The sequence below is a fragment of the Bacillus rossius genome (genome assembly GCF_032445375.1).
Source record: "Bacillus rossius redtenbacheri isolate Brsri chromosome 4 unlocalized genomic scaffold, Brsri_v3 Brsri_v3_scf4_2, whole genome shotgun sequence".
NCBI lineage: Eukaryota > Metazoa > Arthropoda > Insecta > Phasmatodea > Bacillidae > Bacillus > Bacillus rossius.
Window position 1 is genome coordinate 50,184,158 of NW_026962011.1, and position 13,497 is coordinate 50,197,654.

The 13,497-nt window shown below is 35.6% G+C and overlaps 1 protein-coding gene across 2 annotated transcripts; it reads left to right on the plus strand.

Annotated features, from left to right (window-relative positions):
- Positions 1–6,693: 6,693 nt before the first annotated feature.
- LOC134542168 (signal recognition particle 9 kDa protein) lies at positions 6,694–9,997 on the plus strand. 2 transcript variants are annotated; one of them, XM_063386192.1, is made up of 3 exons: positions 6,694–6,918; positions 9,087–9,155; positions 9,824–9,997. In XM_063386192.1, exons 1-3 carry the CDS (start codon positions 6,847–6,849, stop codon positions 9,923–9,925), a joined length of 243 nt encoding a protein of 80 aa, XP_063242262.1. In that variant the 5' UTR covers positions 6,694–6,846; the 3' UTR covers positions 9,926–9,997. The 2 variants fall into 2 exon arrangements, with proteins under 2 accessions (XP_063242262.1, XP_063242261.1); XM_063386191.1 differs by having other exon boundaries at positions 6,757–6,918; positions 9,791–9,997.
- The last annotated feature ends 3,500 nt before the right edge of the window (positions 9,998–13,497 follow it).

The following is a 13,497-nucleotide window of genomic DNA, read 5'->3' on the forward strand; positions in this document are numbered from 1 at the left end:
GCATCCAGCAGTTTAAACTGAATGCGTTCACTGAACTTTTTTGCTTGATTGTTCTATCGCGGGGGGAGACGACTGGGTATTTAAGTCGGCACGCGCATGCGCTCCGTTTCTCAGATAGCGCGCTTAGATCGGTGTGTGGGTGGGGAGAGGGGAAGCCCGGAAGCTGTGGTCGCAGAGTCGTTTCGGCAGCAGAACAGTTCTCTCGCCCGGTGGTCCCGGTCGATTTCGAAGCAAGAGGACGATCACTGCGCATAGATCGGAACATCAGAGAGGCGTCGAAACGTGTGTTCGAATAACACGACTAGATGTGAGAGTTCAAACTTTGCTAATTTCCCATAGTGTGAAAAGAACTTATAGCTATTACTCCGTTGGCGGTTTTCCCTCACCAATGTTAAACAGATAGCTACCAAGATTACATGGTCGTGGGTCATCGCAAAAAAAAAAATAATAACAGTTGTGAGCATCCACCAAACCAATGTGTTTACTGTTTATATCTTACATGCAGCTTTCTGTGGGTAAAATATTAAATTTTTAATACTCAAATAAATCATAGAAAACAACTGTTAAGTGATTCTAGTGTTAAGTGGCTTTAAAAGTTAATTTAAGTATTGTATAAACTATATATATATATATACACACACACACACACACACATACACAAGTATCTGCACCATCTCCAGCTTTATTTAACACATAGTTTAGATTTGATGTGCGCAAATTTCCGAACTTTCTGTATAATATGATTTGTATATTATATGCAAAACTCATATTATAAATAAAATATTTCTGATCGAAAGTTCTTCCCCCACCCTTGAAATTGGACCTGTGCAACGAGTTTATTGAAATATCAAAGAAATTATTTAAAACGAAATATTACTATCATAATAAAACTTATCGCTGTCGTAAAATTATGACAGTTAAATAATTGGGGTAGGCCTAACAACCTTATTTCCAAAACATTTTCATGACGCCAAAAATAAAGTGGTTTTTAAAGGCGTATTACTAACACGCAAATCAAATCTAAAGTAAAAAAATGCCTGTGTTAATTATTCTAAGTCCTACCGTTTTCGATAAAAACTATCAAATTAAGAATGAAGAAACTAGAAAGCCTGGTAGGTATGCAACACATAGAACATCAAGATTGCTAGAGCTGTTATAATTCAAGGGACCCTAATTGTTAAGTAAGGTACACTCCTACAGATATTTAATTATTTCGAAGAATCCCTTTACTTAATAACTGAACTTAATAACTAAATGCACAAAAACATGAATGCTGAACATAGCACACGTGTCTTCAATCACCACAAGAGAAATAATAAATAAATAATATTTTTATAAAACTTTTAAAAACAGACTTAAAGGTAAAAAAATTATTTCTCCTAGCCCCGTAAAGATTTATAACCACATAAGGATTGTCCTAAATAATTTGTGATTGTTGGTTTTTAACACCTATGAATTAACTTCTAAGGTTTTAAAAGAAAAACTTGGGGCGCATGTGATAGATAATACTATGAGGTATACTCACACAACAGTTCATATCATTTGCAGGGCGATACAACTGTTAGTGAACTATTAATGCGCCCCTCGTTTTTTTAAATCTTACAAGTTAATATTAATAGATGTTAAAAATCAACAATCACAAATTTTTTGGACAATCTGTTTGGGGTCAGGAATCTGTATGGGGTTATAAATATTTACGGGACTATGAGAAATGGACATTTAAAAACGTAGTTTTTTTAATATTATTTTTATTTAATTATTAATTCCTGAATTTTAGTTTTGTGTGTGCAAAATTTTGCAAGTTATTTGGTTTAATTATTAGTTCAGATTAATTATCTGATTTTTTTTCTAACCCAATACAGATTGTAATGTAAATTTGTGGTTGTGAATTTTAAATACCTATAAAAGTACTTGTAAGGTTTAAAACTAAAAATGAGGGGTGCTTGCAATAGATAACAGTAGGGAGACAAGCCGTGATGGACTTACCATCAGCCCGTTAGTTCGCTAGTTGACGTGAGCTTTGCTAAGCGGATGGGTTTCGCCAAGGAGAAGGATAGGAAGTTGCCAGACATTACTATATGACCGTGTGACGGACATTTCTCCTAGTCCTGTATCGGTGATATAGGCACCACCTGTAAGTGCTGCGTTATGCACCCCGCAACACTGTACTGTTCTGCTTGTAGCCTAACGCCACCAATCCGGGGACTTTGCTAAAGAAAACAAAACAAATTTGTAATCAACAAACAAAAAAACTGAAAAGAAAGCAAGTTAATATTGCATTGTCATCCAATTCTGAGCTTTGTTTCAAGTCTCTAGGTCATCGAGAAGTTAGTTTAAAATCGATTGCAAAATTTGTACCGAATAAACAAAGTGACACACAAGAAAGCGAGTTAATAAAATTTTTTATAAATGTTATATTCATTTAACCTTCTTATTATCATAATATTGTGGTATATAGTTTCTCTTCTTCCGAGCAGTGTTCGGCCATTCAGATATGTTTTTTCAATTTGAAATCAAATTGGCATACAGCTTACATCTGTTTTTGGTCTCTTGTGTGCATGTATTGCAACATTCCCAATCAATAACACCTGCGAATTATGGTTTGTGCAATTATTTGAAGAAAAAAAATTATCTCAGATAAAGTGTTTCTTGCATACCCCGTCAAGATTAGTTCTCAGTAGTAACGACATACGCTATTTTATTACGAACAGCGATGAAATCAGCTATTTATTTAAATAATTGACCAAATTTCCTAAAGGTATAAATATGGGTGTATAATTTTTATATTACCTGTATGCATTTACACCAGTGTTATTCAATGTGTGTATATTGTCCTTATGAAACAATTTATTAACTGAAGAATCTTAAACATAACTAAACCATCTATTTTAAAAAAAAAGTGTCTGTGGGACTTTTTTTAAATACAAATATACAGTTTTACTCCGAGTTTAAGGCAATTTTTCAGACTGGCCTTACAAACATGAGATAGATATCAAAAACCACTCTAATCCTTATTTTCAATCCCATGAAGCATAAGTTAAATATTTCTTTATGGAATTGTGCAAAAAATACTTTTACATCTTCGGACGCTCCAGAAGGACAAACGAAAACATTGTGCACCCTCAGGCTTTGCAACAAAAGGATTGTCAATACAAAAAAAAAGGACGCTTGTTTCCTATCTGAAGAAAATTTACTGATTTATTAGAGCTTGGTAAAATTGTGCACAACTGACCTTGGAAAAAAAAGAGGAAAATTATTGTCTACGTGAGATTCAAAATAAACTAACCCAAAGATTATAATTAAGTTAAATTCAATTAAAGAAATTAATTAATAAATAAACTATATTAAAATGCAAAAAAAAAAAAATTAAAAGCCCTGGAAACGCCAGGGGCTCCAACTAGTTAACTAATAAAACATTGACGTCGACCGGGCCTACGCCCTCCCTAAGCCCGATGTGCCTCACGCCACTGCCTACCCCCTCTCCTCCCACCACCACCCTCTATTTCAAACCTCCCGCCCCGTGTGCATAAGTGTGTGTGCGTGTGAGGCGCCAACAAGAGGCGGGAGTAAAGTCTGTGCCACGCCCCCTTTTATTTTATTATTCAATTTTTAGGTTTACCTAACTGTCTTTTCTTTAAATAATATTCCCTAAGTGTTTATGTTTTATGTGCTAGTTGTAAGGACGGCGCAGCGCCCCACACGGCAGGCAATGGAACTACCTGCAACTAGTGTGAACCATAATCATAATTAAAATAATCAATACTAAGCTTAAATAATTAACGAAACCTTGGTATAATTTTATTATAGAATTTTTAGTGTATTTGTTTTAGTTAAAATATGTATTAATAAATAACAGGAGAGACTAACGGTAAATACAGCGCTTTTCCAGCCACCATGCTGCCCTGGCCTCTTCAGTCGCTTCCGTTCGTCACCCGGGATGCTTGGTGAGCACCGCGCAACTTCACATTTTTCTTAATCAACTGATCTTTTAACATCCGCCGCACTTTTTATCATTCTTAAACCTTTTTTTGTATCTGCGAGGCCTACTCCAGGTGGCCGACTCGTTTTAATAAATATTTAAGTTCAATTCGGACATTTAATCACGAACCGCGTCCAAACTTCACGAGGCCAGGCTACGAGGTGACCTGGTCAGCCTGTAAACTTATTCTCTCCCACCGTTGGCGTTATTAACAGTTTCATAGTGTATGTAGGTGTAGCGCGATTGGAGACGTGTTGTAACGTTGCTGAAATAAAAGGAGTACGTCGAACGTGTGATTTTTAGTCGAGTGACAACGTGTCCCTGCTCCTGAACCTCGAGGCGTGTGGGACGCCATAAGAGCCCACTGTAACGATACCGCATTCTAAGGGAACCAAGCCTAGCCATACACGGGTCACGTCACGCCCTGAAGAGAGTCTCCGCCGGGTCCACGTGCCCACATCACGTGGTGGCGCCCACTCCGACATTTAATTTGTTTGTTCCCTTACTTCCCTAGTCACGACAACATTATAACATAATTTACTAAGGAAATCTAACATGAGTATTGCTCCACTTGAAAAGGGAAAGGGAAGCCGGGTATAGTGCTCCCCCCCCTCCACCCTTTTCTGGCCCAATATTTTTCAACTCCTGAATCTGCCAATGATTACAAACTTCACTGGTTTGCTTGAAGCCAATAACTGCACACTTATAAAAAATGCATTAAATATTTTAAAATTTGGAATGTACCTACTAATTAATGTTAATTGCAAGAAGATGGTGCCATCCACTATTTTTGATTAAGTGGTACCTATTATAAAATTTTTATTCTTAGGTTGAAGCACTTAGTAGAATAAGCACTATGCCTGGAATTATAGTTTGATTTATAATGATTTTCTTTATTTTGCACGAATACCATTCCAAAAACATATTATAAAGCGTGAAATTGAGGAATTTATCTAAACTAGGCAATAAGTGATTCGCATAAACTCTATCTCAGCTTCCACAAATAATCACGTAGCGAAATATATAATGCGAGTTTCAGAACAATTTATATATTTAGGAATGTTTTATTTGTATATAAATGATTTGATAAATTTAAATTGATCTATGAATGATAATACGAAAATCAGCTGTATGACATTATTTACGAATGAAATTGTTGGTGGGGGGGGGGGGGAATAACCCTCGTCCCCAAACCTTAAAAGGGAGGGACAGTTGTGTCTACCTCTGAACCCGCTCCTGCCTAACTTTTCTCGGTCCCTTCACCATGGAAGCACAATCACATTTGCTGGTACCCTTAATTGGAAAATAGATGCTCAAAGACGGGACACATAAGATTAATTGACATCCGATCAGTTCCGAACATTTCGAAGTTTGCCGCTAGCTCGTGCAAAATAACTATTTGGAATAAAAAAATTTCTGCTGGAATCCATATATGTGTATCTACACGATTTTAGAGTGTTTCAGACGTCGCTGATTCAACCCAACCAAACTTTCATTTTAGTTACGATAATCTAGACGTGAAAAAATTCACCCTTCCCAACAGAAAAAAAATATTTGTGGAAAAAAAAAATTGGAAGAATTTTATTTCTGTAATGGACCTAACCTAACATACCATTTTCTTTTCTTTAACAAAAAAAAAAGTCAAGATGCACGAAGTTGGATTATTCGATGAATGTTAGGGTTCTTCACACAGTGTTCGGTTCTCGATTTTGCGGGGCCCTGGCAACATTTTCTTTTGAGGGGCCATAATATTCTGGAGATGGGCCTAACCTGGGACCTGGGAAGGCGGATGGATTATCCCCCAGAGAATAGACGTTCGGGAGCTCTACCTTGGAAAATTTGAAAATTAAACTCTTTGACGCAACATTTTTAAGCTAACTTGTACTTAATTTATATTATGGTTTTGCTAATTTGGCTTAAGAATTTTAAATATTCTTTCCTGATAAATAATACTCGGGCCAAATGAAAAAAAAAAATGGTAAAGATCAAACTCTGTTTAAATAGTGTCATTACACGATAGGCAATACAATTTTGAATTTTTTTTTTCTAATACAAAATCATGAAAACTGTTTGAAATCGAAAGTTTTTGACCAGCGCTTAAAATTACATGTTAGTTACAATATAATTGTTCCTTTTCCCATTAATTTCCATAATTTTTCACTGGAAACCAGACGATGAACCAGGAAAATGAACATAAAACAGTTCGGCACTTCGGCACGGGGTGTAGGGCAATTGCCCGGCTTGCCCGGCCTTGGAGGCCACGGGACCGGGACACAGAAAATCTTAGAAATTATGGTTTATGCAATGGTATCGTTTTCAGTTATGACCACCATAAACTCTATTGTTTTTGGTTTTTTTTTATTTTTAAATAGTAGATTTTGATAAATTGTATTTTAAGAAATGGGTAAGGGGTCAACAATTTTTTTCTTTCAGGTTCTTAGTTTCGCTCAATCGTTCATAATGGAAATATTAATACAGGAACTATCTCGTATGCTTATGTCAACTAAAATTAATACAGGTTTTTTTCCCACAAAGAATTTCCCTACGACCTTAGCCCTTTTTCCTCTCGTGCTCTACCTCTGACCCACCATGAGTCGTGCAGTGCTCTTTACATGTACCAGACACCAACTGGTTCCCTTGTATCACCTTTTGAAACTCTTTCCTTTCTTTTTCAAAAATTCCCTTCATTCCTTTGAGTGAAACTAGTAGCTCGACAAACGCTTGAAACCAAGATGGCATTTTTCAATCCAAGTTCCACTTTGTTTTGTATTATATATTTAAGAAGATTGTGAAAGGGAAAGTAGCCTATGTTTAAAATTTTCTGATTGTTTTGTGTTCATAAATTGTTGAATAAGTTACTGTAAAATATGACGTATATTAAATCATGGGAAGAATTTGAGAAAGCAGCTGAACAATTGTATTTGAGAAATCCAATGAAGGTATGATTTGACAATTATCTAACCACTCTTGTCAACACGTGTGTAGGTTAACTGCGTGATTAGGATCTAGCAAATTAGTTATGAATGATTAGGGCAAAATTTCATTTTTATTAAAATGTAGAATTTTTTTAAGTGAAACAATTACTGATTTACACTCGCAATTGCATTTTTACCCGGTGGCAAGCAGTCTTTTCCTTTCTCTCTCCTGCTTATTGCATTCCCATAATACACAGCTTACCCCATAATGCACAACTCACATTGATTTTCAACTACATCTACAATATCATCATCCAGACCTTCAGAACTTCTGGAGAGTTTCTACATTCATTTCCTATTTAAATATCTAAGCCTTCGGTGCCACAGCAAAACTTTGTTTTCTGGTTAATATCATTGCATCACTTGTAGGTATTCATGCAATAAATTATATTTCTTAAATAGGCAGTTGCAGATAACCAGAAGTTTTAGCATCATGAATAGGACCTCCCATCTTGTCGATGTTGACCATGTTGACCATGTTTGACTATCTTACCTACATACAAGTTGACTGCCGATCTGCGTATATGCAAAACTTCTTTGACCTTTACCTCAAAAGTCTTTTCACCATTAAAAATCGGTAGGTCCACACTGCCAGAGACGTCTGCAGTTTTAAGTCTGATCCATTAAGCTGTTAAAATTGAAATGTTACTAGGTTTCACATAATGGAGCTTGCTGACATCAGATGTTACATGTACTGATGCACAAAAATCCCAAAACTGCGTCTCTTTCTTATGGTTTAGCTGAGAACTCAAATTTGCAACCAAAAATCCCCTTTTTCATCACTCCTTTGATAGTAGCAGGACAATTTTTTTTTTGTTGGGACCTTTTCTCTGAATTTGTGTTTGATTTCTGCCAACAATGTTTAGCCAAATGGTTAAGTTTATTACACTAAAAGCACTTGAGTGGCTTCTGAAATTTCAGACTCATTTTGTTTCAAGTCGTCACTCATGACATCTTCCAGAAGCTGAACTTTAATGGAATCCCCTGTAATGGTTGTCCCAGAATTTTCATGAGCCATGATCACTGGTTTTTAGTGGTCTGGTAAATCATCTCACAAAAGGGTACCTACCCTACTCACACTGAATATAATTTCATGTAGCTTGACTGCGGTTGTGATAATATCACAATAATCATTTTAAACCTTGCATTTATCCAAATTCGTTGTTATTAAAGTTCTCAGTAAGCTGACATGCCAGGTTAGATAAGAATCTTTGAAAGCATTTTCCAAAGCATTCAACGATTCTGCTTGAGTTTTAGTATCATTTAGCCTATGTGCAAATAATTTGTTTTTAGTAACAAGGAGAACTATACGAGAATGATTCTTCATATCCTTTTTTTTTCAGGCTTAATTTAATTTCAATCTTCTAAAGCACTCTCTATCACATCCCATAAATTATTGTTAACCAAAATGCCTTCATTGCAAATTTCCATGTTGGAAAGTTCTCTCTACCAACTAATTTTTCCACCATAGGTACTAATCTCAAACTTGCAAGCACTCATTTTTTGATGATGATTCAGCCGAGACAATATGAGCTCTCTTGGGGGCAAGGTGAAGTATACACACTGTGACATGGTCCGCACACAAAAGACAACCTCTTACGACATCAAAATAAATTCATTTCAAGTAATCCATTAATAACTGGGCCCATAACCAATGTTAAGATAATGGAATAGTGATGCTATTTTAGAAAATGGATTAAGAATATTTCAGTTCTCTTCATGATAGTTCACAGAGTTCAACACCTGAAACAACTAAAGATGCACATAGGTACACGACTAACTAGATGTAATTAAGACTTACCTAGGTAAAAAATATAAATTTTCATTCCTAAAAAAAACTACAATTTATTTTTGTGTTTTATAAACCTGGTATAGCTTGTGGATCACAGTTTCTTAACATTTAATTATTTGCCCCAAATTGGCTGACATTTACCTGATAGTATTCTTATTGCCTGACACTTCCATGTTTACTTCATTAGTGGTAACCCTGTGTATGTGAATAGTGTTGCTGAGACCTTTGAATGCCTCTCTTTGAAATTGTCATCTTGAGTCATGAATATGTGTGTTTAATGATTGCCTCATACTACGTACTAAGCTTGTTAGGTTAATATTTTTTGTCACCATAATTGCAGGTACGATACATGATGAAGTATGTCAACAAGGAAGGCTGCCTTGCTCTGAAGCTAACTGATGATGTGATTGTAAGTTTTTATGTAAATGCTGTGTGTTTCAATACTACAGTGTTCTTTACGATTACTAAAAACAAATAGGCTATTCATTTTATTGAACACTTATGGCTCCTGGTTGAACGTTTCTTGTGTAACCTTAATAATTAACTTTAAAAAAAGTGAAGATAAGATTGAAAGGGGACAGAAGCACTATACAAGATCCATTATATCACAGACTATAATCTCGTAAACTTATATTTCTGCGAGAGCTTGGGTTTAAACTGCAATTGCAGCAGCAGGAGTCATAACTAACCAACCAATGATTTGTCAGAATTCATTGTTATTCACATAATGAAAGTTATGTCACCATACCTGGATATATATTCAAATAAATTATCAATTTTTCTTTTAAGTAATGCCTTATGACTTTATAATTGTATCAAATTAAATGCCTACATTTAAAACTTTTAAACAATTTTTTTTTGCTTAAAATATTGGTAGAATTATCAAAACTTTCTTTTTTTTAGTTTTGTAGATAATTATTTTTTTGCTCCAATTTGTGCTGGTATTATCCTGCATGTTCATTTAATTTTGATATAAATCTATATTAAGTAGTTCATATCAATAGCAACAAAGTGCAACTGTTATTTAGAGTAGCTTCTTCCCAGGGCAATCATCCTCTGCTCTGGGTTGTCTTCCAGTGCCTGCAGTACAAGACTGAGATACTCCAGGACCTGAAGAAAGTCGAGAAGCTGACTAACAACCTCATGCGACACATGGCCTCCAAAGAATCCGTCGCTTGAACTGTCCCTCGATGTGTTACTCTATGCATGTGCACCAAACCTGGACATTAAATCTTACTTTTTGTATATAAATTTGGTCTGATTTCTTCCAAGCTGGAATTGTGATACGTACTTTTAACTTTTATAAAGCAGCGGTTAAAAGTAGTATCTCTAGAAGTTGCTAGAGGATTTGGTCAGCAACTGTATTTATTTTTAACACAAATTGCAAACATAGGCATGTACGAGTATAATCATTATTGTTCATTGTCATTACCCAACGTAGTCACTTAAAAGTTATCCAAAGTTTAAGGTTTTGGCACATCTTTAAGTAGGATGCATATTTATTCGGTTTGGCTCAGACCAAATTGGCAATTAATACGTATCCATGCTTCCAAAGGGAAGGCAGCGCATTCGATCGGAATGGCTCGACCTGTGTCTGCATTCCGCTTTTGGCATGTATCCACACCGACCGGGATTGCTTTCCAATCAATTTGTTCCGAAATTCCGATCAGTCTAAAAGGCAACTGATAGTTGTTTCTTACTTGAGTCAGTAAGTGTACTGTTAGTTTGAATGTGTTTAGTTTTTTACAAAAACAATTATGGCAAATGAGTAGTAATTGATAGAAATGTTGTGCTGTGATCTCTGCCCAGCCCACAGAGAGACAACGAACTGAACACACGACTAGCAGACATGTTTACAAAATTCAACTACTACTCTTTCATTTGGTGAAAATTATTACTGACCCCTCCCCCCCTCAGTGACGCAGTGTTGACAGACTAAGAAATCAAAACATATTCAACAGGTGAAATAAGGCCTGCAAATGAAAGTGCAGATTCCCATAAAACCTTCCTGAACATGTAATAAACTAGGTATACAAACGCTGTAACATTGATTTTGTCCTTCCACATCTGGTTGCTTAATATTTTGAAAATTTTAATTTCACAATTGCCATAAAGTTCAATAATGTGTGCTTTCCACTTACAACTTACATACTGCAACTTATTTTAGCTTTTGTGTGTGTGTATATATACACACACATACATACATAAATATGTATAAAATTTGTTAGTATATCTATTTAAAAGTAATAACTTTTTTGTCTTCCAACCCTTGCAGTAATGATTTGTTGTATCAAAAATTATATTAGACCAAAGTTTTTATAACATTTATAAGGTTAACAAACAACTTAAATGGATTTGAGTGTGTGCCTACTAAGGAAGTTAATTCTTTTTTTTGTGATTCAACCTCTGTTTATTGCACCACTTGAAATCCTGGTTGGTTGTATAAAAAATTATTTCAAATAAATAGTGTAAATAATAATTTAAGGTTTGACAAGAAAACAAAACATATTTAATATTGTACATGGTAGAGAAATTATACATTTTTCAAATTCGACCCCTTTATTTTTTTCAAGCTGTGAAATAATGGTTCGTCTTATAAATTGTTTCAGACAAAAGTTTTAGTTTAAAAACATACGATTTACAAACAATTTGAGTGGATTTGATAGTGTACCTACTAAGGGAGTTTATTATTTTTTTTTAAATTTTACCCCTTATTTTTTCAACCCCTTGCAGCAAAGGTTCATCTAATCAAAAATTGTTTCAGACATAAGTTTGTAGATAAAAATTATATGATTAATATAAAATTTTACGAATTCGATGTTGTGCCTATGAAGGAAGTTATGATTTTCTGTCCTCTAATCCTCGTTTTTTCAACCCCTTGCAGTTATGGTTCGGTTGTATCAAAAATGTATTCTGATAAAGGATTTTGGTGTAACTCTTATGAGTTATAATATGTTCAAACGGATGTTTATTTTTCTCCATACTATGGGAGTTACAGCGATTTTTCTGTTTTTCATAAAAACCTTCCCTATTTCTAACCCTTTGGTCGAAGATTGCCCATTGAAGAACTCGACCAAGATTCTCGCTGGGCTACTTTATTTTAGGTATCTTGGGAAGTGATTTATGGCAGTTATCGGGTCCACAAAAGGGAGTGTGTGAGAGTGAGTGAGTCTCTCTCTGCCTTTTGAATTGACAATGGTTTTAGGGTCTATGGACAAGGAAAGGAAAAATTATGTCAAAATTATCCGAAAGTCGCACCGTGGTAACTGCTACTATAGGTAGTATTTCTTTGAAATCTACCTAAAACTGCTACAGAAGGTATTAGGAACAAAACCAAAATTTTGGAAAACAAACTATAAAGTACAGGGATGATAGTTGACTGCCCATCTCAAATCAACACCAAAAACTATCACAACTTACTTAAACTCTGCCACAATCCCCTTGACAACGCAGTCACCGCAGTGAAGAGTTAACAAGACGAGAACTACGTAAATAGAAAAGAGGTCGGGCACAAGTCCAGCAAGGCTTAAACCTGAAGCAGTCAAAAATCCAAGCATGAGCACAACTACAAATAAAACTGACCAAGTGAAGGAACACTGTTAAACTAAGAAGGCAACTCAACTCGCACAAGAGAAACTTGACGGAATTTACTCCAAGGCACTGAAAGTCAGTGGCATACAAGGCTTCTAGTACATTGCTACCCAAATTGTAGGTACTGTCACAAATTTATTACATCCACAGTAAAATTGTTTTTGCACTACATATTTGGTATTTATGTATGGGACCCAAAAAAAATGGATTTTTGTCATAAAAAAATATTTATTACCTATTTTATATAATTCCTTCAGTCATATTCATAGTACTTACTCTCCATTAGATGCGATCCACTTGTCAAGTCTTTTTTCCTACTGTTTGAATCACCTCTGGAACTTTGATATCCTCCATTGCCCATTGCGAAGCTGTATTTACCACCTCCACATCACTTCGTTCTCAGGATCAGGGAAAAAACAGCTAGGTCTGGCGAATAGAGGGTGGGGAACGACAAACCATCCGAGTGGCAAAACAGCAGTTCACTCGTACGACAGTGTGTGCAGGGGCGTTGTAATGAAGTAACCAGTCACCTGATCGCCAAAGGTATGGACATTTCCCCCGCATATCTCGCAAACATCTTAAATCTTCTAAATAAAAGTGCTAGTAACCAATCTGGCCAGGGGGAACAAATTCCCGGTTCACAATTCCACGAACATCAAAAAAGACAACGATCGTCTTAATATTCAACCTCATTTGTTTGCTTTTTTCGGTCTGGGGGAAATGGGAGTCCTCCAATGGCTTAACGCTTACTTGGTTTCTATGTCATACTCGTAACATCAACTCTTCATCACCTGTAATGACTTTGGTCAAAAAGTTTGAATCACTTTCAATCTCTTCTTTCAAGTCCTAGCTCAAATCCAATCAAATTTTTTTTATTCTGTTTAAAAAAAAAGAACAGATTTAGCGGCAAAATTTCTTTCATTTGCTAATCCTCATTCAAAATCAGCTGGCACGAGCTCTATCTAACTCCCGTCGCCGTCTCTTCTGAAATTTCGTCGATCATGAAACGACAATCCTCAATTTTTATGGCTGATTTTTTCAAAGTTTTCATTATTTTGAGAGTTGAAGGGCACCCAAAACGAACATGGTCTTCAACACTCATCTCACCATGTTAAAAACACCCAAACCACTCAAAAATTTGTGTACGGCTCATAGCATTC

Coding starts and splice junctions, on each gene's coding strand:
- LOC134542168 (XM_063386191.1), top strand. CDS start 6,847: ATGACGTATATTAAATCATGGGAAGAATTTGAGAAAGCAGCTGAACAA. Junction 6,919..9,086: donor ATTTGAGAAATCCAATGAAG/GTATGATTTGAC, acceptor CCATAATTGCAG/GTACGATACATGATGAAGTA. Junction 9,156..9,790: donor AGCTAACTGATGATGTGATT/GTAAGTTTTTAT, acceptor GCTTCTTCCCAG/GGCAATCATCCTCTGCTCTG.